This window comes from Letharia lupina (assembly GCF_014066315.1).
Source record: "Letharia lupina isolate WasteWater1 chromosome Unknown contig_16, whole genome shotgun sequence".
In the NCBI taxonomy this organism is placed as follows: Eukaryota; Fungi; Ascomycota; class Lecanoromycetes; order Lecanorales; family Parmeliaceae; genus Letharia; species Letharia lupina.
The window spans coordinates 422937-447626 of record NW_023502985.1 but is presented as its reverse complement, the minus strand read 5'-3'; the positions used below and the strand labels follow the sequence as shown (position 1 = coordinate 447626).

General features: G+C 50.3%; 11 protein-coding genes across 11 annotated transcripts; 5 read left to right on the top strand and 6 right to left on the bottom strand.

Moving 5' to 3' along the window:
- Positions 1-1764: 1764 nt before the first annotated feature.
- HO133_002948 (uncharacterized protein) lies at positions 1765-3240 on the top strand (the record flags this gene model as incomplete). Its single annotated transcript, XM_037293872.1, has 2 exons — positions 1765-3164; positions 3219-3240. The coding sequence occupies 2 exons, from the start codon at positions 1765-1767 to the stop codon at positions 3238-3240; spliced, it is 1422 nt and encodes a 473-aa protein (XP_037149950.1).
- A 545-nt stretch (positions 3241-3785) lies between these two features.
- On the bottom strand, positions 3786-4991 carry HO133_002947 (uncharacterized protein; the record flags this gene model as incomplete). Its single annotated transcript, XM_037293871.1, has 1 exon — positions 3786-4991. The coding sequence occupies one exon, from the start codon at positions 4989-4991 to the stop codon at positions 3786-3788; it is 1206 nt and encodes a 401-aa protein (XP_037149949.1).
- A 362-nt stretch (positions 4992-5353) lies between these two features.
- Positions 5354-6997, top strand: HO133_002946 (uncharacterized protein; the record flags this gene model as incomplete). The annotated part of the gene is made up of 1 exon (XM_037293870.1): positions 5354-6997. One exon carries the CDS (start codon positions 5354-5356, stop codon positions 6995-6997), a length of 1644 nt encoding a protein of 547 aa, XP_037149948.1.
- A 584-nt stretch (positions 6998-7581) lies between these two features.
- HO133_002945 (uncharacterized protein) lies at positions 7582-8640 on the top strand (the record flags this gene model as incomplete). Its single annotated transcript, XM_037293869.1, has 2 exons — positions 7582-7584; positions 7651-8640. 2 exons carry the CDS (start codon positions 7582-7584, stop codon positions 8638-8640), a joined length of 993 nt encoding a protein of 330 aa, XP_037149947.1.
- Positions 8641-8975: 335 nt separating this feature from the next.
- On the bottom strand, positions 8976-9952 carry HO133_002944 (uncharacterized protein; the record flags this gene model as incomplete). Its single annotated transcript, XM_037293868.1, has 3 exons — positions 8976-9297; positions 9366-9441; positions 9556-9952. 3 exons carry the CDS (start codon positions 9950-9952, stop codon positions 8976-8978), a joined length of 795 nt encoding a protein of 264 aa, XP_037149946.1.
- Positions 9953-11297: 1345 nt separating this feature from the next.
- HO133_002943 (uncharacterized protein) lies at positions 11298-12079 on the top strand (the record flags this gene model as incomplete). The annotated part of the gene is made up of 2 exons (XM_037293867.1): positions 11298-11391; positions 11460-12079. 2 exons carry the CDS (start codon positions 11298-11300, stop codon positions 12077-12079), a joined length of 714 nt encoding a protein of 237 aa, XP_037149945.1.
- A 1078-nt stretch (positions 12080-13157) lies between these two features.
- HO133_002942 (uncharacterized protein) lies at positions 13158-14642 on the top strand (the record flags this gene model as incomplete). Its single annotated transcript, XM_037293866.1, has 1 exon — positions 13158-14642. The coding sequence occupies one exon, from the start codon at positions 13158-13160 to the stop codon at positions 14640-14642; it is 1485 nt and encodes a 494-aa protein (XP_037149944.1).
- Positions 14643-15041: 399 nt separating this feature from the next.
- HO133_002941 (uncharacterized protein) lies at positions 15042-16099 on the bottom strand (the record flags this gene model as incomplete). Its single annotated transcript, XM_037293865.1, has 2 exons — positions 15042-15180; positions 15240-16099. 2 exons carry the CDS (start codon positions 16097-16099, stop codon positions 15042-15044), a joined length of 999 nt encoding a protein of 332 aa, XP_037149943.1.
- Positions 16100-17545: 1446 nt separating this feature from the next.
- Positions 17546-19323, bottom strand: HO133_002940 (uncharacterized protein; the record flags this gene model as incomplete). The annotated part of the gene is made up of 4 exons (XM_037293864.1): positions 17546-18122; positions 18191-18276; positions 18332-18830; positions 18851-19323. 4 exons carry the CDS (start codon positions 19321-19323, stop codon positions 17546-17548), a joined length of 1635 nt encoding a protein of 544 aa, XP_037149942.1.
- A 548-nt stretch (positions 19324-19871) lies between these two features.
- Positions 19872-20623, bottom strand: HO133_002939 (uncharacterized protein; the record flags this gene model as incomplete). Its single annotated transcript, XM_037293863.1, has 2 exons — positions 19872-20174; positions 20609-20623. 2 exons carry the CDS (start codon positions 20621-20623, stop codon positions 19872-19874), a joined length of 318 nt encoding a protein of 105 aa, XP_037149941.1.
- Positions 20624-21456: 833 nt separating this feature from the next.
- HO133_002938 (uncharacterized protein) lies at positions 21457-23073 on the bottom strand (the record flags this gene model as incomplete). The annotated part of the gene is made up of 2 exons (XM_037293862.1): positions 21457-22673; positions 22725-23073. The coding sequence occupies 2 exons, from the start codon at positions 23071-23073 to the stop codon at positions 21457-21459; spliced, it is 1566 nt and encodes a 521-aa protein (XP_037149940.1).
- Between the last annotated feature and the right edge of the window lie 1617 nt (positions 23074-24690).

Genomic DNA, 24690 nt, shown 5'->3' with positions numbered 1-24690 from the left:
TACGAATCCGAAGTCAATATAGTCGATTTGAAGTCTAATCTATCTTATTATAATTACCTCCTCATCTTCTATTACTTTAATTGATTTGTCCTCACACATCGAGTAAATAAGTTCCAATACTTAATTATTAAGGTTCTTCTAGACCTTCACCTCGACATTATAAGTTAAAACCTACTGATTAATAGGCCCCAATACGGTAATTCTTATACGATGAGTTTTATTAGCTAGTATATTCGTAATAGTAATTTTCTTTAATAGGTCGTCTGGAAATAGTATTGATCCTTATTTCACTATGTTCTATAGACCGTAGTACTTTAGAGTACTCTTTATCTTCTTTAACCACGACTAGTAGTTTTCTTACTCTTTAAGCTTTAAAAAATTCTAGATCTAAATTAATATAGCTGCGTGTATATTAAACGCCTACGTAGCTATCTTATATAGCTATCTATAGAAGAAAGGATAAAAGAGTGAATAGAAAATATATAGTAAGAATGTGGGAATATTCGTTTAACTCCCACAACACCAAATCATTAAATAGGTGAGTGTTCCTAGTTAACAGTGTAGAGACCATGGTAGCGAAATTCCGGGCTTATAACCTATTGGAAATGGTATGCACTCAATAGTCTCATATTAATGTAGAATGATTGTTTATTGTTATATTCTATAAAGAAGTATGTAGTAAGGATGGAGGTGATTACCTATCTATGGTGTGAAGCCACGCTAAGGCTATTTGCCACCATAAGGCGTAGTCACAACACCTATTTGGAACTTAGTAGTGTGTAGAAATCCTGGCCTCCTATTGGCTGATTCCAACACAAGGTTTCAGGACTGCAGCTAGACTTCGTATAGCAATCGTCCCTCTTTCATGCTCTCGAGAACCAGATCATGCAAGGCAATCACCCCACGTGTTGCGAAAATGCATCTCCACGATCTTCTAGAGGCTAGCAGGGCCCATATGCACTATCAGGCAATTCTATCATCGGAAACCCTGGTCATCTCATCTGCATTCTGCCATGCTTACATACTGTTAGAGATTCCGGACTATCCAGTGATTCTTGACTGAATTTGATCGACCTTTTTCACGGCGAGATGCTGATTGGTCAATTTTGAGATAGGCGCCCGGACTATGAGTTCCGCAGCAACTCCCGTTTCATGAACCTTGCTCCATGTCAAAAGCCACGGGAAGAGAGCGGGAAGAGAGCGGCCTTTTAAAATCCATCCAATTACCCATCGCTTGAGCAGAAGTGCGTGATCGAACAGTCGTAGCGGACAATCTCCGGACAGTGACGGGTACTATATTCGGCGATACGGAATTGTCCTACGTGCACCAGGTGCAACGCGAAAAAGAAAGAATTCATAAGAAAGAGAAACATCATTGCGTCAGCGAGCCATAGTGCTATTTTAAGTGGTGGCTCAGCGACACTCTAAAAGCCACACTAGAGCACTGTGCCAGGAGGCTGCAGTAAGGCAGGAATCCTTTTGCCTTTTAGGCCAATGGTTCTCAATGCTAATAATGATGCCGTGACCCCCACCACACCCTTTCACATACAATGATGTCGAAGTTCGACGGGGCAGTGTCAGGCTGAATGTGGCTGATTCGACGAGCGCGAGGCTTCTACTCAAGAAGAAGCAGTCAATGCAACACATAAGACTCGCCATGGACTACAAAATGGACGACTCGATTCGTTACTTTCCATATCAGCAATCATTTGTTCAAGCGAACGTTCAAAGTCTCTTCACTTTCTCCCCTAGAAGCCGCTCGCCATGCCAACTCCTCAATGGGAACCAGCCGAGGTACTCCGACTTGACCCCTACTCATCCGGCTTCACATGTATCGGCTACGCCCCGTCGAAAGGCCGGAGATGTCGTAACCCCATCGCATGTGCCAACCGTCAGGACTCTGCAAAGATACTACTGGAGATGTCGAGACTTGATCCTCAGTCCCAAAGAGTCGATGACGAACTTGAAGACCTAGCGTCTCGCCTTCTTTGCAGGAGATGGCACCAGGACCAAGCACTAGATATGAAGAGACAGTGGCGACGTAACATTGAGAGTTACCGAGCTGCCGAAACTGCTCGTCTACGTGAGCGTACGGAGTACCTGGTGCAACTCCTATTCACAGCTGCAGAAGTCCGGGCAGAGCGATCGAGCACAGTCCGGGCAGAGAGGTCGAGCACAGTCCAGGCAGAGCGGTCAAGCCCAGTCCGGGCAGAGAGGTCGAGTGCAGTCCAGGCACAACAGTCGAGCACAGTCCAGGCAGAGAGATCGAGTGCAGTCCGGGCAGAACAGTCGAGCACAGTCCGGGCAGAGAGGTCGAGTGCAGTCCAGGCACAACAGTCGAGCACAGTCCAGGCACAACAGTCGAGCACAGTCCAGGCAGAGAGATCGAGTGCAGTCCGGGCAGAACAGTCAAGCACAACTCAGGTAGAGCATTCAAGTATAGTCCGGGCAGAACGGTCGAGCACAGTCCAGGCAGAGAGGTCGAGTGCAGTCCGGGCAGAACAGTCGAGCACAGTCCGGGCAGAACAGTCAAGCACAACTCAGGTAGAGCATTCAAGTATAGTCCGGGCAGAACGGTCGAGCATAGTCCAGGCGGAGCGGCCAAGCACAGTCCGCACGACCCCATCTCTGGCGCCTTCCACTTTGGCTCAAACTCGAGCAACGACCCTTAGGATAGACCAAACCGCGACTTCGGTGGTGCACCTATCTATTCACGTCTCCTCCTCAGCAACCCTGTCGATTACCACTGGAGAAGAACCGGGAAGAAGAGAGAACAATGATTCAAATGAAGGAGAATCCAGACGGCAAACGGACCCAGACCCTAACTCGTCGAGCCCGCCGGAAGCACTACCGCAAGAAACAAATCAGCCGGAAACCAACCCATCCCCAATTCCATCCGCGGCCAACCTCACCACACCAAGAGAAGAAGCGGCAAACGCAACGTCATCCGAAGCGCCTATCCCCGAACCACCCACACCCTCACACCACTCCCACGACCGCAGACCCATACAAGGCGACTGCTCTATCTGCTTCGAAGATCTCAGCAGCGGTGGCGACACCGTATGGTGCAGAGCACAGTGCAGGCAGAACCTCCACGCCGAGTGTGCCAGCCTTTGGCTTGCTTCGCAAGAGGCGATTGGACGGGTGAAGACGTGTCCGTACTGGTAAGAGGTCCTCTGCATGAAATGGCTGGAGGACTATTGCTGACATGGATACAGTCGCGCGCAATGGGCGGAATGAAGTGGTCCCGTTGCCGCGTTTCTGTTTCGAGAGGCAGCGGTTGAGGGGTTCTTGGAGTGAATGGAAGACGCTTTGAAGGCAGTGCTGGGAGTTTAGGTCGAAGGGATCATGTCTCTTGTTTTTTCGAACGCGTAAAGATCACAAGCTCTAGGCGCAGCGGTTCTCATATGTTGTAGAGATTTTTGGCGTTGGGTAATGAAAGACGACTGTGGAATGCTTAACGATGATGCGATATGCAAACGATTATGATTTTTTTTACGACCAGTTCTGGGTGGGAGGTTGATAAGGTTATGGCAAATATGAATTCCTTTGGGCTATCAATTCAATCTACCCCACACGTCATGCCACCACTTCCCGAAAACACCATGCACATCGCAGCGAACCTCCCTTCCTAAAATCTGATAGTGCTCTCGTGAGCCACGCGATCTGCAACAATCAAAAGGCCTTGATTGTGGCCTGCGACCGATCAGTTTGGTCATTGAATGACATGGGTCTAACAGCTTCTCTCATGTCCCGTAGCCATTGACTCATCTTCTCCGCCTCTGCTAGCTTGCCCTGTTTGCTGTAAAAGCCTGCGCAATTGTGTCAACATGGTCCCGGCCGAATGATTTCTCTCTTCCCTCCAGTGCCCGCTGGTACATCTTTTCGGCTTCTGCCATCCTGCCCTGTTTAACATAGAGACTGCCTAAGCTGTTGACAGTATCGAGTGTGTCAACATGGTCCCGGCCAAAAAATTTCTCTCTTCCCTCCAGTGCCCGCTGGTACATCTTTTCGGCTTCTGCCAGCTTCTCTTGAAGATGATAAAGACTGCCCAAGTTGTGAACGATCTTGAGAGTGATTTCGTGGTTGGGGCCCAATACTTTCTCTCCTTCGGTCAACGCTTGTTTATACAGTTTCTCCGCCTGTACTAACTTTCCTTGTTTTTGATATATCAATGCCAGATTGCTTATACAGGTCAGCGTTTCTGGATGGTCTTCTCTTAGTAGTCTTTGTCCCGTTTCTAGCACTCTCATTTCCAAGTTCTCCGCCTGTACTAACTTTCTTTGCCGTTGATATGTCGATGCCAGACTGCTCATACTGTTCAGCGTGTCTGGATGATCTACTCCTAGTATTCTTTCTCTCGTTTCTAGCACTCTCGTTTCCAAGTCCTCCGCCTGTGCTAACTTTCCTTGTTGATGATATGTCGATGCCAGATTGCTCATACTGATCAGCGTGTCTGGATGGTCTGCTCCTAGTAGTCTTTGTCTCGTTTCTAGCACTCTCGTTTCCAAGCCCTCCGCCTCTTCCCACCGTCCTTGTCCTCGATACATCCATGCCAGATCGTCTATGCTGGTCAGCGTGTCTGGATGGTCTTCTCCTAGTAGCCTTCGCCTCTCCGTAAACCGCTTTCGAAATTTCTCCCGAATCTCATTCATCTCTTGCGTCGCATACAGAAAGGGTAGATTCTCGATTGCAGCCGGGTGCTCGACCGGAGAATCCGGTAGACCATCTGGCGACTCCGACCTATCATGAGATGCCGCGAGGTCGACGCTCTCGGCGCTTGAACTCGACTCAGCATCCTGGTCCTCACTAACGTCAGAGTTTTCCTCACCGCCGGGCAGAATGAATAGAGCAAGTTCCTGTAAATGACGAGCAAGGTGACGATGGTAATGCTTCCCTGATTCGATTTCTTCCATGCACAAAGGACAGGCGGCAAACCCCTGACCTTCTTTTGGTGTGCCATCATCCATCGTCGCTGCTGGATGAACCATATCTGAGTGGTGTATCCATTCATGTCTTGTCGTGTACAGCTTGTCCGGAGTCGCGCATGTTGGGGCTATGCAGATATATGGCTGTAGATCTTGGAAGACATGCTTGTTCCATGAGCGAGTTCCATGAACAGTAACGAGATAGAAGCAATAAGGGCACTCAAAGGGATTTCCTCCCAAAGAACTTTTAGGAGGCGGAGGAATAGCGATATTCCCTCCACTGAGTAGGGTTGGCGCATAGGAGGTTTGTGATATACCCGTTTCCTCCAATTCTGGTAGATGGGCTGGTCCGCTTTGTAGATGGTGTCCAAACCATCAAACATTGGCGACGATATCGCGCCAGACATCAAGAATGTGCCGACATTATGGGGACCCAAGGGGTGTATTATCAGGACACGTTGGAACAATTGCTAACAGACATTGTCCAATCCGAAGATGAGATCACAGACTTGATGGCCCAGCCCAAAGGAGCTATCTGGAAGAGGCCGGAGTATGAGGAAAAGCTGAGACAACGGTTAGGCCGTTCTTATGAAGTGTATCTGCACACTTCGAACAAGATGGTGAAGGCTCTGTGTACAATGTGCGAGAAGCTGGGAGTCGACACCTCAGGCAAGGTTGGTACCAAGTCTCGCTCCATCCGTCAACGCCACCGGCGGCTAAATATGGGTGTTTTCCAACAGGTTCTCCCGGATGATTCCTCGAGAGTGGAGCGTGAGATGAAAAGGATTAAAGTCACCTTATCGAAAAACATCCACAAGGAAGCCCTAGATATGATTGACAAAGCTAATAAGGACCTTCGAGACATTACGCATCAAAACATCTACCTGGAGCCACACCGAAAAAAGCGCCGGTCACGGCGTCCATTAGCTGAGTTGAAGCTCGTAAGAAAGCATGCCACAAGCCTCTATCACGTCTTCATTACCGGCAAAGCCTGGAAATGTAGCTGCAAGATGCTCCATATGGCCAGCCTGCGACTAGAGTCACGGCCTGAGGTACTCGAAGCAGTAAATGCAGACACTGCACCGAAAATGAGGTTTCGGATCTTGTTGTCCACCATCCAGGAAAGAGACAGTCCGCGGACGACCTCCCAGTGGCAGGAAGTTGAGGTCATACCATCACTGGATAAGAAAGTTCCTGACGCCATCAGCGTTGGGCCGCAAATTTCGACTAGGGGCGTGAGGTTCGGAACAGACGCAGCTTCCATCCCAACGGCGAGCTCTTCACAAGAGCCTGCAACTGAGTATGACTGCGGGTTAATTCATGACATGTGTAGCACATTGTGCGCGAGACACGACTCAAAAAAGCCAATGGGATTCCTTGTGGATGAAGAGGACGACACGCACAAGCACTACGTATATCGAGCTAACACCACGATTGGTCCCGAGAGCCGATCAAAGTCGCTCGGTGATCTTCTGAGCTGCTCTGGGCATGGATCATCCAGCGCCCCACTTTTGAGAAGTGACCGTCTTCAAATAGCAGTGACGCTTGCATCAAGTGTCCTTCAGCTAGACGGAACGTCATGGCTCAAATCACAGTGGAGGAGCAAAGACATATTTTTCCATGAGAAGAGCAACGATGCCAGTCATCCAAGCTACCCGTATCCTTACCTGACATGGAAGCTCTGCATGACCGATAGTAACATTTCTGGCTCTCTTGACTCGCTTTTCTGTGGAACCTTTATGATCCGCAGCGAAGTTCTCTATGCTCTGGGTCTAACGCTGATCGAACTCTGCTTCGGGAAAACACTAACAGAGATGCACGTTCCAGAAGATGGAGATCCGAACGAGTCAACCACGGAAATGAAGACCGCACACAGATTGTGTAGTTCTGTTTATAGTGAAATGGGAACTCGATACGGTGACGCAGTCTGGAGGTGTTTGTATCAGCCATTCGATGTGCGGGACATGAGCCCTGACAATGAACAACTGCAGCAGAAGGTCTTCGATGACATTGTCACTCCTCTCAGTGATGACCTGACTAATTTCAATGGAAGATCAAGAATTAAATAGGCATCAACCTGTTGGTTGAATATCGGTCAAGATGCTGCTTCAGCAGCAGGCTTTCGGTCGTGCTTTGGTAGAAAGCAGTCCCTGCCAGGCCTTCTTTGCGGTCTGAGAGAAGCTCAAGGAGTTGAAGGTGGCTGTCACCTGAGCAGGCTGGGAGGACGTCGCTTTCTTTCGTACATCGATCTTCGATTCGTGGATTTCTTGTTGATTTAGCGAATCACAATGGGAAATTGAAGGAAGGCTTTGCGAAGTAGAACCCTCCGACAAGCACAACTTCTGTACATGATCTCTAGCTATGCCGTAGATTCTGTGGTTTCTACAGAGGTCACCAAAGGTCCTCGGAATTGCCCCTGGTCGGTGCCCGGCTTGGGGCTTAAGCCCCACCTGGAAGTCCCTAAAATCTAAGAAACTTCAGGGCCGCCTTCCGATAACAGGGGTAGGGCTGCCGCTAGCGCTGTCCTGAGCCGACCTCCGTACCTCGTCTATCTGGGTGATATCGGTCAATGGCCATTGACTGGAGTTTCCAATCTGGACCCATTGGTACCGTTCATTAACTCAAGACCGGCCGCACCTCTCAGCCTCCTACAATGGTATCGCACTCCCCTCCTCCCGCCATGGGTCGAATCTACAAGCCCAGCAAGCTAACACCCCCCCAGTCCTTCACCCGCTTCCTCGCCCTCCCCCTCGAAATCCGCAACCAGATCTACGCCTCCCACTTCCGCGCCACCACCATCACCTACCCCACCTTCACCCTCCCACCCCTCCTCTCCACCTCCCACCGGATCCACACCGAAGCCCTCCCCTCCCTCCGCCCCAACGCCACCTACAACCTCCTCACCACCGAGCACCTCGTCGACCACCTGACCACCCTGACCCCGGCCTCCCTCGCCCAGCTCCGCCACATCTCGCTCCGCGGCTTACCGCTACCTGTGTACCCCTCCGACGACGACTCGTGCTATCACACGCACCTCTTTCCCAGCTTGCTGCCCTTGTTCCAGGGGTTGCGGCTTGACACGTTGGAAGTGACGGATGCGTATCATGGCGAGGATGTGTGTGAGGATGGGTGGGGCCATAACGCTACGTATTATGATCTGGAAGGAATGATCAAAGAGGGTCAAGGGTGGAAGGAGCTGGTGTTCAAGAGTGCAAGTGATCGCTGGTTGGATGCCGTCGTCTTTGAGAGTCGCGCGGCGGATGGGGCGGTGACGAGGGAGACGAATGGTCGCGATAAGCAGCCGGGGGCGTGGGATAGGATGATTAAAGAGAGGGATGGGGAGGAGTCTGGGGCGAGGGTTGAGATGTGGTCGCGTAGGGAGGGCGGGGTATGGAGGAAAGTTGAAGGGGATTACAATGCGGAGGTGGAGGATCCGGCGGGGCAAGATTGTTTTGAAGGGAATGGTGAGCCGGTGCTATCGATTGAGCGGCAAGGGGATGATGAGTCGGATGTTGGGCCGGTGCGGCCTTCGATTGAGGTGAGAGTCAGGAGGGGGAAAGGTGCTGAGTATGTGCAAGACGGGAGGTCTATGGATGAGCATAAATACAGTCGTAAGTTGCGTGAGATGTTTGAGAAGCTGGGTTGGAAGGAAATCAAGGCGCAGGGACTGTTTATCCCTGGAGCAGAGGATGATCCGACTAGTCATCTTTGATATCAATCGCTGCTCGGGACCGAAGGCGTGGGCTCTGATTTGCATAGGTGTTGCTTAAATGGAAATTTCAAGTGCTTTGTGGGAGGTTTTTGGGTTTTCTTTTTTTAGCTATGTACAAATTTGAAGCAATATGAGAAATTTGCTGGCGCTGCTTGATAGTCAGAGCGGTGATTGTCCCTTAGGACTTATTCCGCGCCATTCGCTACCGATGGATAAACGCTTTTCCTTCTCTGCATGATTCACCACCTTGTCCGTTAAATGTACTATTCCGACCATCGCATGATTGAGGAGCTGAGGCGCAAAGTAGGATATTAGATCGGCTTTTTGAGTGCACGTCAGATCCATCTCATGTCGTGGATGCGCAGCGTGAACACCTTGCTTTCTGCTGTCATTACCTTGATTGCAGCTTGCCCTTCCCCACCAATAAGCTCTGCTTTGTGCTTGCTGGTTCCTCCAGTAGGACCCACACCAGACGTGTTCAGTCGTTGTATGCTGAAGTCAGTCAGGTCAAGCTGGTAGACGTCGGTCTGAGACCGAGAGGCCTGGCCAGTGTAACCAAGTCCGCCAACGATGATGATCGACTCCTTTCCGGTTGTGGGGTCTACGAAGTATGTGGACGTGTGGAAGTCTGTTGGTGGGAAAGTTTCGACTGGATACCTATCGAGGTAAATGAACGTCAAGACATAACCATCACATGCGTAGGCCAATCTAGCAGCGGGACCTACCCGTAAATCTTGATGCACTCTGGGGTGAGCAGGGGAGGCGGATCACTTTTCTGCAGCGCGTCGAAGACTACCACATCTGCCATTTAGTCAGTGGATGGGGCCACTGGGAGCTGCAGGAATCAGATCCATGAGGTAATTTTGAAACACGCTCTCACTTGTTGCCTGTTAATGGCGCGTGGAAAGGGCTTACCGTTGTATATACAGAAATCTGGATCGTAGCCATCCTCATGCTCCCCAGCTATGCAGACGACGCGGCCATCAGGAAGCTTTGTGCGCGTCGCGCCATACCGGGTAAAGCACCATACCGGGTCTTCAAAGTCTGCAAAAGGGTCTTCCGCATTTCCAAAAGTTGTTCGAGCTTTCCACGCGGGGAACCCTCCTGGGCCAACCTGGAACATCCAGAACGGTTTGTTCATGACAGATGGATTGGCTGTTCCCTTTGTGTTGGCTTCTCGGTCAGCGACATATTGTTCGCACGTGATTCGAAACAAGTCGCTCGCTTCTTCTTGACGGTAGCCCTCGAGCGGGTCACTGATTTCTGTTTTATAGGGACTTGTAACGCCATCTTCGTCTGTCTCTGAGGCCATGATGGCACGGAGTATGGCTCTAGATAAAGCAAAGCTATCAGACAGGTTCATTTAAGATCTGATTGGGCAGAGTTATGTCTGCAAAGATGAGGCGAAAATCTCAGGTGTCTTTGAGACATAGGTTTGGTGAAGCATTTCAAGTATGGACTAGTCATAGGGAGAAAGAATGATGATCAAACGTTGTTTGATATGAATGGTTCGACAAACATGCAGCGAGCCGGAAACAGGGGATGAGATTAGAGGCAGATCGAATGAAGAGTGTATCAGTTAGTACTGGCAAAACAAGTCCCAAGCGATTGATGAGTGAGACGCGAGCGAGAGACTTATGTGCTCTGCTAAGTCAACCCAAAGTTCTCACAACATTCGAGAATAACCCCCTTAATCATAAGTAGTCTGCAAGGATACGGGAGCTCCGCAGTAAACTTGAGGTGGCATAGAACCAAGGGCCGCATCGAGTAAGGTTCGCAAGATGAGAGGATGTCACTCACATGCTGTTCACGGAAAATTGGAAGACCCAAGCTCATATGGCATAAGCACCCAGAAGATCTAGCGTCGAACAATTCCACATGAGACAAATAGCAGCATCGTGGTAATCTCGAACTCGTTGGCCATTTGCTTTAGAATCGAAAATCGTCTACAGAATTTTGCTCCCTCGGCTGACTAAGCTCTCGGACATACCATACTCTTCAGATTGCTAATATCCGAAAAGCATCACCACAGGACACGGGTTTTCTCCGTCTCAGCAATTCTTGTTCTCCTCATCAAGGGAGGCTCGAAACGAGTTGATCACGCACTTCTGAACTCGGGAGACTGTTGTTGCTCTTATGTTACCATATTGATCGATCGATATAGCGCTTCGAACAACGACCTGGTCAGGATGGCAGATATGACCAAGGTCACTGACGGAGTTGCACAACATTCAGCAATATTCCCAAAGGACTATTACACATAGCCAGACGGGTAAGGAGAGCTCTTTAGAGGTGAGACTCAACACGCATGTAAAAATGCCCTTCCTCTAAGCAACATCTTGGGCGAACAGCCGCAAGGCGATTCATTGGTTCGTGTGACTGGCCAACTACCACGAGGATGACCGAACATCGCCGGCGCCACTATACAAGTTTATGATGACATCTCCCATACTCCGAACGTCTCCGATACCATAAAGCCATGATGGCATTTGCATACTCGCAATCTTTGCACGCTTCGAGCTGTCCAGTCCAAGGTCGTTACTTGTTGAATCTCTCCTTCCATAGAACAACGCTTTTTTCTTGCCTACTCGATTGACGAGAATCAAAATCATCCCCTGTCATCTATTTTGGGTCACCATCCTCAGTTGGGCTCTAAGATGAAACACATTATCACGTTGTCTATCTTGTGTTCCGCCGCCCATTCTGCATTCACCAACATTTCAATTACGTTCCAATCCACGTTGAGTCAAGGTAGTAACCCCTCATTCCTGTTTTCTGGCTTACGCCTTGCTTCCAACCCAAGAATTAAATACACCCAGATATCACTCCCGCTCCACAATATCCTACGGCCACGGCGGGAGCCACCACGGTAACCGTAATCCCAACACAAGTCGTCATCGGAGATGCAACTCTGACACGCAATGCTCCCGGCACACTCATCGCCGGCACGCCCGTCTCCTTCGGCTCCACCGCCCTGGTCATCGGTACCACCACCATGCCGTTCGCTACCTCCGGTGTAGCTCCGATTTACACCGTCGCTGGCCAGGTCATTGCCGCTGGACCTGCAGGCGTAGCCATTGCAGGCACCACAACCTCCAACAATGGGCCAGCGGTGACGGTTTCCGGGACGCCAGTATCGCTAGGCTCGTTCGGGTTGGTAGTCAATGCCGCGAGCACGTTCACGATACCGACAGTTCAGCCTTTGCAGTCTGTCTTTGCTGTTGGCGGCCAGTCGGTGACGGAACAGTATGGGCGGATCATTTTTCCGAGCACTCAGGCTGTTGCAAATACATCTACCGCCGCGACCGGAACAGCAGCGGGACCAATGCCGACCGGTAGCACCCAGTCATTCGTGGGGGCTGCAGTGAAAGCAAGAAACAATTTCAAAACGGCAGTGGTAGTGCTCTGCGCTTTTGTCCTCGTCGTCCCATGGGGATAATTGCCCAAAGCGAAAGCGCTGACAATCCCTCTCGTATCAGCATATTGTCAGATTAAAACAATGCACACACTCTGCCTTATGACTTTTTCTACCACCAGACCAAAATCAGGACGAGTGTCCTCACTCGTGAAGCTTGAATCGGTCCCGGTCAATTATCCTATGATAGATCTACCAGGACCCATCTACTTCCTTTTCCTTCTGCCCTTCTTCCCCATCACCCTCTAATCCTCCCCCGATCATCGATCTCATCCCCTAAATCCTCTCCCTCTCCCCCCTCGCTCTCGTTCTCATCCCCATGACCGCTTCCCACAACACCACGCCGCAGCACCACGCGCCGGTCACCCAACCGTCACACACAAAACCCCGTCTTCATATGGAAACGCGCAACGTGCCCCCCCCTCCTACAGCATAGTTCCAACCCTTCCTTCTCCAATCCCACTCACTCTATTCAATCCTCACACCATCCATCCATGAGCCCAGCTCTTCAGCGACTCGCTCAGCCAGATCGAGGAAAAAAGTAAAGCCCGAGGACGGAAATCATAAGTTGCCCCCTTTTTATGGGCACATGGAGTGGACGATTTGACATTTTGCTGGGATTGTCCGGCGTTTCAGATGACGGGGAGCGAACGCCGCGGCTGCTTGGCGTCGCTTAGGAAATAAAGTATGTCTTTTCGGACCCTTGTCGCTTACGTTATGTATGAAACAACTGTTGTTGAGGGTATCTACATAGTTCGTACAGTATTAGGTTCGATTCCTAATGGCGCTGGTACAATGGTGTTGCGGTGCTTTCTTATTTTCCGGCAGCGCCATTAGCCTCAGGTTTTTAAACTTCTTAACCGGGGATAGCCGTTGGTTCGAATTTCCCCGGTGCTTTCATGTCCGGAAAATGTTCGTTGGTTGGCTTAACCGTCCGGGGCGGACGCCTGTTGGTTGTGGTCGACAACGGCCGAACTTTAACGATCCTTCGTACTCTGTTTCAACGCCGAAACTTTCAACGTGTCGTGGTTATTAACGTCTTCATCCCTCCCTCCCTCTTCCTCTCCAAGGAACTAATCCCTCCGCCTCCCCTCAAGAAACAATGAAAAAAACAAGGAAGACTGAAAGTGAGGCCGCGCCCTCGAGTCAAAAAGGTCTTCTAGCTGCAGACAACGACCCCGACACCCTCTGGGCCCGCCCCGCCAGAACCCGCTACCTCAAGACGATAGCATTCGCCCTCCTCCCCAGCCCCGTACAGCGGCGTCTTGTGCCCTCCGGGTTCAAAGCGTCCCGCCTGCACCCCACCGCCTACCTCGACGGCCTTCGCGGTCTCGCATCCCTGTCCGTCTGCCTGCTGCACTACACCTCGAACTTCGCCCCGCGCCTCAACGCCTCCTACGGCGTCTCCGACGACAAGATGCATTCGTCGCCGCTGCAACTGCCTTTCATCCGCGTGCTGTACACCGGCCGGCCCTTCGTGCACGTCTTTTTTGTGATTTCGGGTTTCGTGCTCTCGCTGAAGCCGCTAAGGTTGGCGCGCGCGCATAACTACGCCGATCTGCACACCACGCTCTCCTCGTCCGTGTTTCGGCGCGGGTTGCGCCTGTATCTGCCGTGTGTGGCGTCGACTTTCGTCAGCTTCTGGTTCATGCACAATGATTGGGGTTATCCGCCGCTTGTCAAGGGGGGTTTCTGGCCGGAACTGGCGCACTGTTTCCACGAGTTGTGGGTGTTTGCTTCGCAGCCGTGGAATTGGGACAGACGGCAGGATCCGCCGTATGATGGTCATTTGTGGACGATTCCGGTTGAGTTGTCCATGTCGATGCTTTTGTTTATCACGATCACAGGCCTGTCTAGGTGTAAGACGTGGGTTCGCCTCACGGTGACCATGGCCATTATATGGTACACGCTGCAGTGCAAACATTGGGCGCCAGCCGAATTTCTAGCCGGTGCGCTCATTGCGGAGTTCGGCCTGATTCAGGACGAATACAAGAACGCGCACGCTGTAGCTCTGGATCCGGCGACCGACGTGGAAAAAGACAGCGACGAGTTCCAGATCAATCTTCCGTCTTCGACAAAGAATGCAATAGGCAAAGCTTGGGAAATCTTCTGGTGGTGCCAGCTTGTAATAGCGCTCTACATCTGTGGTTGGCCCATAGCCAAGGCCCACGAGGTCCCTTTTTTCCGATGGCTGCAACAAAGATCGCCAGATAATCCTTGCCCGGACACATTCTGGTTCATACCGGTCTCGTTTTTAATCGTTGGTGCATGCCATCAGCTGGCTCCACTACAGAAGATCTTGACAACGCCATTCGTCCAGTACTGGGCGTCGATATCCTATGCGCTATATCTTATGCACGGTCCGGTGATGCACGCTGTGTACTTTACCATGGAACCCATTTTCCGCATGAACGGTGGGAAGGACGGCGCTGGTTTTTGGGGCTATCATCTTCAATGGTTGGCTGGGCTTTTTCTTACTGGTATACCCATTGTGTGGGCATCTGATCTGTTTTGGAGATTTGTGGATCAGCCGTGCGTCGACATGGCGAGGTGGCTGGATCGAAAGTGTCTAGACAAGCAGGACTGATTGAGGGCTACGTGTCGCATTTGGCCGGCTCTCACATCGGCGGGCATCGCTGCAGGCTAAATTTGTAAGCCGTGAAGACGACTATATACGGTGTATTGAAGCCTGGGCGAGTGGTTAGTGTATGTTGGCCTTACCGTCCTTCTATTGACTGGACATTCAAGACCTCCGAGCGTTATATGCCTTGCACTGGCACCTCTGACACCTACCTCCATAACCAGAAACGTGGAGTGTGCGTGAAATAGTATGCAGCTGACGTGTGTGAATGAAAGGGGACGTAGTAGTCCAAATGGGAGAAAGGTTTGGTGCCGGGTTCACTCGCCCCGTTTTATTTTACTTAGTCAGGAATGGATTAGCCCATCTTCGAAGACGGCAAAGCGTCTGTGGTTTTCACTCCTCTTTCTAGTTTTCGGGTGATTCTAAAGCTTTTAGGCTCTCTGCCTTCTTAGCTTTTCGCTTTCGTTGTCTCATCTTGATATTGAAAGACTTCGTCAAGTTCCAAGCCATCGCCTCTGTCTCATTTTCAGACACGATCACGGTCCTAAATCAAAACGTGTTAGTATGATCGATTCACTAGACCCAAGCGGGGTATTGTCTCACTGCGAGTCCTTTATCTGGCCCACACTCTCTCTGTACCCAATTTCCCTCTCAACATTCTCAAGCAAGCGAAAAAGCTGTCCGTTACATAGCGATTCATTTCGCTCCTGTTTTTGATGCTGATGGCATCTGAGAACGATCGTATCCTCATCATGTACATAATATGGCGATTTCTTGATTTTCTCAATTACCTTGGTGGAGACATATTTCCTCAATAAAGGAATTGGTGTTTTCAGAACAGCTTCCGACCTTCGCCTGTCTTCTGCCGTTCGCTTAGGCGACGGGCCAGGAGGGGGCGGGGTAGGTGCACTGCGGCCAGCGGGAAAGTCGACCTGAGATATTTTCTTAGGGACCACCGAGAACGTTATGCGACTGGTAGAGACGGCATGGTGAGGCGCCTGACTGCTAGGCTCCTGAACATTGGGATGAGAGTGAGATGCCTGAGACCTCCTTGTCAGGGTTTCCGGACCTCTTGAATCCTGAGTGGCGCTCTCGGGTTGACCTTTTGAACAGTTGGATTGCGATGTGGCTAGCTGCTCACTGGCTGTCAACGCAAACGATTTGTGCCTGTTGTTGCTGTAAAATCGACATGGTGTAAAACTTGCTGGCCGTATCTTCGAGCCTCCCGATGCCTGATGTGGTAGGCCTTGAAGCGCTCGAGCCCTCAGCAAGGGTTCTACCGGATTTCCGTTCTTGTCAGTGGATTGCTCAGGATTGTGCAACGCGTGTGTCCCCAAGCATGACTCAGTTTCTTGCTGAATCAGATGCTTCCGCACGATGGGCTTATGGTTCTGTATCAAATCCTTAGATAGTTGTCTTTTCGAACACAATCGCCAGGCATCCAGTATGGACTGGATATGCATTTGATGAGTATGCTTTATATTGAGATGAAAATAGCATTGAAGGAGAGCAAGCCCGGAGATCAACCTCGCGCCAAAGGCCTCAGCCCTATCGGCAGTCGGTTGATCTCTTAGCGCGATTTGCATTCTTGAACTCCCTTTTTCTGAAGTGTTTTCGGGGGGTACACGCTAGCAGGGGTCGAATGTAGGGATTATCATTTGTCCAATCACTGCGGCTCACCGCTGCTCAAGGATCTGCTTGCTCAGGGGCGCGGCAAGCCAGATATGACCAATGATAAACCCTACATTCGACCTCTGCTAGCGTGTACCCACCGAGCACAGGGAAAGGGATAGAACCTCGGAGGCAGCAGCATGTAGGCCATGCTGATCGAGCGCGCCAAATGTCTCGATAACGAAAGTACTCGTGGATTCCAGAAGTGAGTTACTTGATAGAGCGAGGACACCAATAGATCAAGTGACATGCCGCTAAGTGGAAATATCTATTGGTGTCCTCGCTCTATCAAGTAACTCACTTCTGGAATCCACAAGTAGTTGCCAGATATCCAAAGCATCACAGCCAGACAGTGACCCAACGCCTCTCCGTGTGCGGTGGAACGACTTTATATAGCAAGTTCTCAAGCAAAACGGTACACTCAATAGCCCCGGTTTTCCCACATCCAATCACAGCTCTCTCAACATCCCCTCTAATTCGCCATTAATCCTTGCCCGACAGCCTCCCTTCTCACTCAGAAAGCCTACATTGATGATAACGATGATACTGTGACGAAGATGCTCAAAGCCAATGAAAGAGACCCTTTTCCACCATGCCAAGGTAGTATCGCGACGTGTCTGCTGTAGATGGTTTTGTCTGCGTCCAACATGGTAAATGTGTAGCCACAACGTCCAGAAGACTGTGACTCCTTGCAAGTATTTGAATTTTTCAGACAGGCCAAGCACCGGGCATCTGGTCACGTTTTCTGAACCCCTGAGCACGGGCTAGTTTCATCGACTTCTTCTCCATCCGTCTGTTGGCACGTTCTTGTGCACGATCATAAAGAGGCTTCCGGTTCCCATAGGTGATAGAGTTTTCATATCTTTCACAGCGATCAGACCACGCCGGATACCTAAAGGGCCATAGGTGTTCCCATTCATACCACCAAAAATAATGGTCCAGAAATAGAGAAGCCATATGTCTAAATTCGTCTCGTACGAGGTAGGTGGAGGAGTTAGGATTGATCCACCAATCCCAGGAAACGGAAGGGTGGCTTCCCCAATGATAGATTAGCTGGCGTAGATTGCCGCGCTCAGCGCAGACTGTTCGAGCATTCGGAGTCAGCACGGCGTCTTGAGAACCGATACGATTGTAATCTAGGTTCGGAGGTAAATCATGGGGTTGCGCCCCAAGGAAGCGTCTAGAGCTTGTCTCGTGTATCTTTCGGTGGTGCTTATTGGGAATGAACGGTCCTCAGATCACTTACCATAATGAGGATAAGTCAGCTGCATCTGTGCGGCATGTAGCACTTGCTCTTCTTCAAGATAAGCCTTAACATCGTATCCTTCGCTCGACAGGATTTCCAACCAGCGGTCAGCGGCCGCTTTTCCTTCGGAAGGTATCCAGGTCCACATAAAAAGCTCGTCTAGTGGAGTGCCATATTCCAAGATTTTACATGGATACATGGGGCCAAGATAGTCGTGTCTTTTTTCTACTACTAAAAATTCTCTAGGCACAGGCACGTGAAGACCCACTCTTTTGCGAAGGAGAAGCCGAAGAAAACTCTCCCATGTCGACGATTCTTGGCCGTATTCTCTCAATGCTGTAGCCAAGATAGGGAAGGGGTCCTCACCATCGGAAGCATCTGACTCTGATGGGATCAACTCTTGTAAGAGCATAAACTCCGCAGCTTCCACCGGCCCCATAAAACACCTCCAGAACTTAGATATCTCCCACGAAGAGATCTCATTTTGAGATTGTGTCAGAAGCCTTAGAGTATCGACTGACCTCTCTGCAGGTATACTGACCCCGTAAGCTGATTTGCTCATCGCTTTTCTAAATAGATGATCAGATATGTTGGGATGTTTTCGGGAACCGTAGGTGGTCGGTGTCTCGCCACTTACAGCCCGGTTTGATCCACATGGTTGGGATCTACACCCACATCGAGCAGTAAACTACAGATCTCAAGCTCTTGATTACATGCGGCTATCTAGTGCCAGTGAATACATAAGTCGTCTACACCATTGGGTTCTCAGAGGACTCACATGGAGTAAAGACCAACCCTGTTCGTCCACCACAAATGGAGAAACAGCACCGCTACTCAGCGCGACCTGCAAACCCTGTAAATCACCCGTAAAACACATATCAAAGATTGGCGCTGTTTCTTCCAATACAGGATATGTGCTCAGCGTCCTCGAGATTCGGCCAAAAGAATTCTGAAATCGCAGCTCGAGAGTCTTACGCAAAAAGATTGGCGTCATTGTGATGATTGTCTCGTTAGATGTTGTTTTGATTCCAGATTTGCGAGTGTTTGATCTGTTCAACGAATTTGACTTGGATTGGATGTTGACCCTTCCGAAAAAACCGCGATACCAGATCCGATAAGTCTCTTTGGTGATGCTACGAAAAACTTCTCTTGGTGCGGACGGGTATGTTTTTTGTGCCATCTCATGCGAAAGGGTCCTGATAGGTGTTGCAACTGACGGGTCTTCGATCACTGTACCTTGCAGCCCGACAGAGCTTGTGGCGTGGATGTGATGCATCCTACTGGATGATCAGCAAACGACAACTCAGTCAAAGCGCTATTGGTGTACTGCAGCTGCCACGAATTACTCAGCATAGCCGTTTGCAATCCAGTCTCGGCATCGCGGAGTTGGCTTTGCATCTCCTGAATATCCTCCTTCTTCGAGACGAACCTCATTGCAGCCCACGATCTCTGCACCCGGTTTCGATGATCCATTGACTTTTTGGCTTTCTGAATGACATCCTCGAGCGTCCTGATCCTTTTCTCGCAGCTCTCCAAAGCATTTGTAATGAACACAGGCGAACCAGGTAGGCGTAGCACTAGATACTGTTGCTCAAGGAGATAGCTGACTTGTTTCAAGGTGCTGTTGAGTTGGTCTAAAGTCTGGCCTAATTTGATGACCTCACTGGGTGCATCTTGAACACCGCTTAGGAATTCGCTGATCTTTTCGCCTGTCTCCACGAGCTGTATGGCGAGCGAGACCACCGCGAGTGCACTCGAAACGCCGTCCATGCGGGATAGTCAGAAGGTATATAGTCTGTCGAATAGCAGAAACGAGCACTCCAGATAGTCTTCTCTATTCGAGACCTTGTCGCGAAGGCTCCGGGGACAGGCTGAGTCAGGTGGGCTTAGAAGCAGAGCCGGTCCTCGCAAATATCGCGGAGGGGGCTGCTTTCACATTCGGCGAATGGGTTTCAGGAAAGCACGTCGGGTCTGAGCTGGAGGGTATGTTGTTGAAAGTCAAGTGTCGTCGAGATGGGGCTGAGGCTGACGGAAGGATAGATCAGGCTGAAGGCGGGACACGCCCTGCATATCATCACACCAATCAGAATTAGACATTTAATGTACCTCGGTGATACGCGTAGTCGGTATGATGTACCGATTGAAACGCTGTAGGATCTAAGTATCTATCTGTCTCCAGTAAACATGCCAGCCTACGCTCTTTCCCTTTCAAACCTTTTGGACGGCGCCATGGTATTTGTTCGCACTGGTCTACCCTCTGCCTCTGGACCTGATGAAGGAAGTACGTGGCATCAGAAGAAACGTCTCAATTGATTATGCTAATGCCCACATTCGTCTCCCAAAACGAGCACATCCTTAGCATCAAGATTCACATCAGGCCTCTCTCGAACAACCTTCAATCTCAGGACCTTCTGTGACACCACCTTTGGTATCCGGTTATGCCTGACGACAAGGCGAACGTCACCCTCCGTAGTTTTGCGGACTACCACAAAGTAACCACCGCCGATCTTGCCGACCCAGTACTTCTGACCATCTTCAAGCCGTAATTGGGACGATGTTTCTGCCACGGAGTTCCGATCTGTGAGATCGCGATATATAGAAGTGAAGAGAAAATCTCCAGGCTGTTGCAGAAATTGTATCATGTAGGGCGAATTACATTTTCATACCCCAAACTATGGGATTCTTACAAATTCATACCCCATCTTACATTTTCATACCCCAATGGGGTATGAATTTATAAGATACCATTAACAGGGGTATGATTTTATAAGATATCATTTATAGAGATATGATTTTGTAAGTTGCCATCTAATAGGGCGGGTCCTGGATGTTAGGAATTATTCCTCCGGGGGCCCTGCGGGGCCAAAGACCAGGCTCTATAGGTGTCTGTAGCGTGAAGTGCAAACACCCCTATTTAAACCTTTAGCGGTAACTCGGGTTACTAACAACTGGGGTAGGTAGCCTGGAACACCCTAAAATACCCTTCTAATGATTTACAGGTATAGGGATGTTGGTGGTATCTTACATTTTCATACCCCAAGAAATGGTAACTTACAAATTCATACCCCATTTTTTTGGTGAGGGGTATGAAAATGTAAGATGGGGTATGAATTTGTAAGAATCCCATAGTTTGGGGTATGGATTTGTAAATTGCCCGTATCATGTACAAGAAGGAATAGATTTTGAAATGGGCCAGCAGAAAAAAGTGCACGGCCCACTTCCCCAAAACAAGTAAGCTCCCGAAGACCCGCTTCGATGTGAAAGCCTCTGTCCATAATCCCAGTAAGTGTCATCTCTCTAGGTCAAAAAATTTCCCAAGAAAAATGGGAGAATATGGGCCCAGACGACCTGGCGCGCAGAACACCAATCCAAATCCTAAGAATCGCGTACCCAAGGAACAAAATATGCAGCTGAGACTTGACGCCCCGAATCCGGAAACATCCCACGATGGACGGATTCGAGATCGGACGAGGACGGAAAAATGCATAAAGAGCCTTAGACCGATGGCGGAACACTTAGATCAGGTCCCCCCCCCCTGTAGGTAAGGGCTGGATTCGTATTTGCTGACGCGGAATCACGGAGATCCTTGAATGTCTGGAACGCTATCCACCACGTGGCGTCCCGAGTTGGGCGGTTCTCGGAAGAGGACCGATGTGGAAGGGTCGCGACGGAACTTTTCGTTCGGGAGGAAAGGGACATTCTTGAAGCGAGTAGCTGATTCGAGAGACGGGGTGGGTTTTTGTATGATTATCTAAGGAGCGTAGGGGAGTTTGAAGATGTTGCTTTTGTGAATTGAGGGATCGTTCATAGATTGGAAAAATACAAAAAGCTCGCTTGCAGCTAAGGTATACCATATATCATCAAAATCATGAATTCGTGCTAGAAGAAACTGCTGATCAATGCTTAGGCCATAATCTCCCTCTGCGAGGGCATCGCCTTCTCCTCGCCCGCAAACTCATCCGCGTCATGGCCCATAGCCTCCCTCCTATGCACCACAGCCGCCACGGCATCATCACCCGCCGCATCGTACATATCTGAATCATGCGCGACGCCGAATTTGTGACCGAGTTTCTCGGGTCCGGCCAGGGCGAGGATGATCACGTAGGCGAACACGCAGCCCATGAAAATACAGATGACTTTGCCGTAATCGTATCGCTTCGTCTTGACACCCTTGGCGCTGATCAGGGGCTGAAGTGGGAATCGTTCGCCGATTGTGCTTTCGATGGTTGAAGATGCGGAAGAGACGAGGTTGCCGAGCTGGTAGGATGTGCCGACGACGAAGGTACGGAAAGATCCTGGTGACAGTTCCATGAGATGAATTGGGATAACGCCCCATGCTCCCTGCACGCAGAACTGTTCGAAGAAGGCTGCGGCGATGATTTTGTGGCTGCTGGTGAAGGTATATGGGTAGAGCAAGGCACCGCCGATGATGGAGATGAAGATAATACTAAAGCGGCGGCCGAAGATCTGGGAGGAGTAGCCGACGACGGTGCCGCCCGTCATGGCGCCTAGATTGGCGACGACTTGGGTTACGGTGACGGCGTTGGCGGAGAATTCGAATTGATTTTCTAACATCAGAGGGTACAGGTCTTGGGAGCCATGGGACATGAAGTTGAAGCCAGCCATGAGGAGGACAAGGTAGAGTAAAAGGATCCAGTGCTTTTTGAGCGCAACCCGGCCTTCGGCGAGAAAAGTACTTGTGAGGTTGCCGCTGACTTGGCGGACGGCGGCTCGGTCTTTGAACGCAGCGGTCTCGGGTAGGCAGAGACGGAAGATGATGATCAGGACGGGAGGGCAGGCTCCGAACCAGTACAGAGGGCGCCAGCCGTGAGAAGTGGTATCTACTAAGCCACGGGCGAAGGCTGTGGCGAGAAGGTAGCCAAACGCGTAGCCTTGTTGCAGCATGCCAGATATCAGACCTCGAGCTGCTTCTGGACAGTCTTCAAGAGCAGTGGCTGCTGCATTGCCGTATAGACCACCCATAGCTACACCGAAGAGGGCGCGGCATGCGAGAAATTGCTTGTAGGTCTGGCAAAAGCCAGTGCCGAGTTCGAGGATGATGAATAGGATATTGTTGACGACGAAGGGCCATTTTCGGCCGTATCTATCTGCAGCAATACCTGAGTCGAATTAGCCGGACGCTGTAACAATTGGGAGCGACTGTATCTTACCAAAAGCAATACTTCCCACGGAACGGAACATAAGCACTAGGGTAATACCCCAAGTGATCTGAGTATCCTCTTTCCCAAATTGCTTTGCGAGTTGTGGCACGGTAAGGGAGACTGTGAAGAAGTCGAAGGCATCCCATGACCAGGCCAAAAAACCGACGAGGAAAAACAACCATTGCTGGAGGTTGAGCATGGCGAGGAGTTTGAAAGGATTTGGGGCCTTGTTCATTGGCGGCTTCAGGGTGGAGAAGCGCGTACTGATGTACCTCCCTGGCGACATCTTCTGCAGGTCTGCAGTCTCAAAACGAGGATCCGAGTCGCGCGACTCGTCGCGCTGCTTGTCGTAAACCATCTCGGAAGCGGATTGGTGGGAATTGAAGTTGAAGACCCGGAGAGGATGGAGGAGAGTCGAAGAAGGAAGAGGAGTGGAACGGATATAGGTACGTACTTATGTAACGGTTGATTGCGGGGCACCACGAGCCACTCTCCTTGGCATTGGCAATTGGCGGGGGAGGGCTAGACTGCATTGAGGTTCCGCTTAAGGTTCCGCTCTCTTCCATTGGAGCGAGAAGCGACCGTTGACGACTGCCGTGAAATTGACTTCAATAACAGGCCATTCGAGCCACATATTTTAGAGTAGTGATTCCTTGTGCCACGAGGCAGCCGAAACATGGAGGGATTGCACGCGTCTAGGAAGTTCAAGATCCTTCAAAGGCTATCTTATGGCTGGCCTTCCGTGGTGTCCACGCTTCTTCTGCCAGTATTGGGCCATAAATCCAAGAGACGAAACCTTACGGAGACAGCACGAGCATATCAAAGCATCTTTCTGAACAAAGAGAATGGATAGCATCATCAAGGAGACGTTACCTCCCTCAACACCACGAGCAATAATAGCTCTAAGGTAAGATACTTCAACGAACGCTAGTTTCTCAGCCTGAAAGCACGAGAACATTCGACCTAACTTACCGTCAGCCGCGAGGACGGTGGTCGTTCATATTGCGATGCAACGATGCTTTGAATATGTTGCGGGGAACTGCTCTCCACTGCTTAGGTGACAGGCCGTCGACCGAGATCTATGACTTGAAACCTAGATGCGAGCACCGCATACACCGAGGCCCTCATGGGAAGCCAGATCAAGCTACTCCGATTTCTCCCTTGGGTATTGAAGTCAAAGACCATACGCTTTCCAGAAACAGGCCTGTTGGAGTCCATAGTTCTCTCATATTATTCTCAGCCGAGTTCTCTTTCTCCTGTGGCGCTCTGACTGAGTCTGCAGCCGTTCCGGACGGACATGTATGCCGTGGAGGAGGTTGAAAATTTTGCTGTGGCGGAGATGGTGTTGGGTCATAAATAGGAATTCGGACACTGGGGCTCTATTAATGTTCTTCGTATATGTTATGCAAATTATGCGCCTCCCAATAATAATGCATGCACAAGTGTTTCAAAAAATTCGAGCGCACGGCCGAATATTTTCCCCGACTCCTACGATCTAAAATCCGATAAATTTGAAGCTTCAGTAATGCGGCTTTTCACAACAGTATAATAAAATATTGACACATCAATTTATAAAACGTAGGACAAGATTTCTAAGAGTTCAAGAATTTTTGAGTGTGATGAAGTCTGAGCGAATTCTTTAACCCTACGTCACGTAACGGAGCGGGGGTGAGGTTAGGGTGAGTTTTTTTGAGAGGGTATCCTAAGTAGCGGGCATTACCGGGTACAACTGTATACACGAGTAAAGCTGAGGCGGCTCTCCAATCCTTGGCCCGAAAGTCCGCAGTTTCTCCGCCAGCATACAAATCAATGGTGATTTCCAAATTTTCACTCTTCACGAAGTGTCCGGCCGAGAGCAGTAAACGCCGTGTCCGACAATGGCACTGCCATCGCTGCGCGGCCGTGATGGCTTCGTGTATAAAGGGGTGACGGTTCCGGCGGAGAGGAGTGTCCTCCAGAATACGAGCTGTCCACG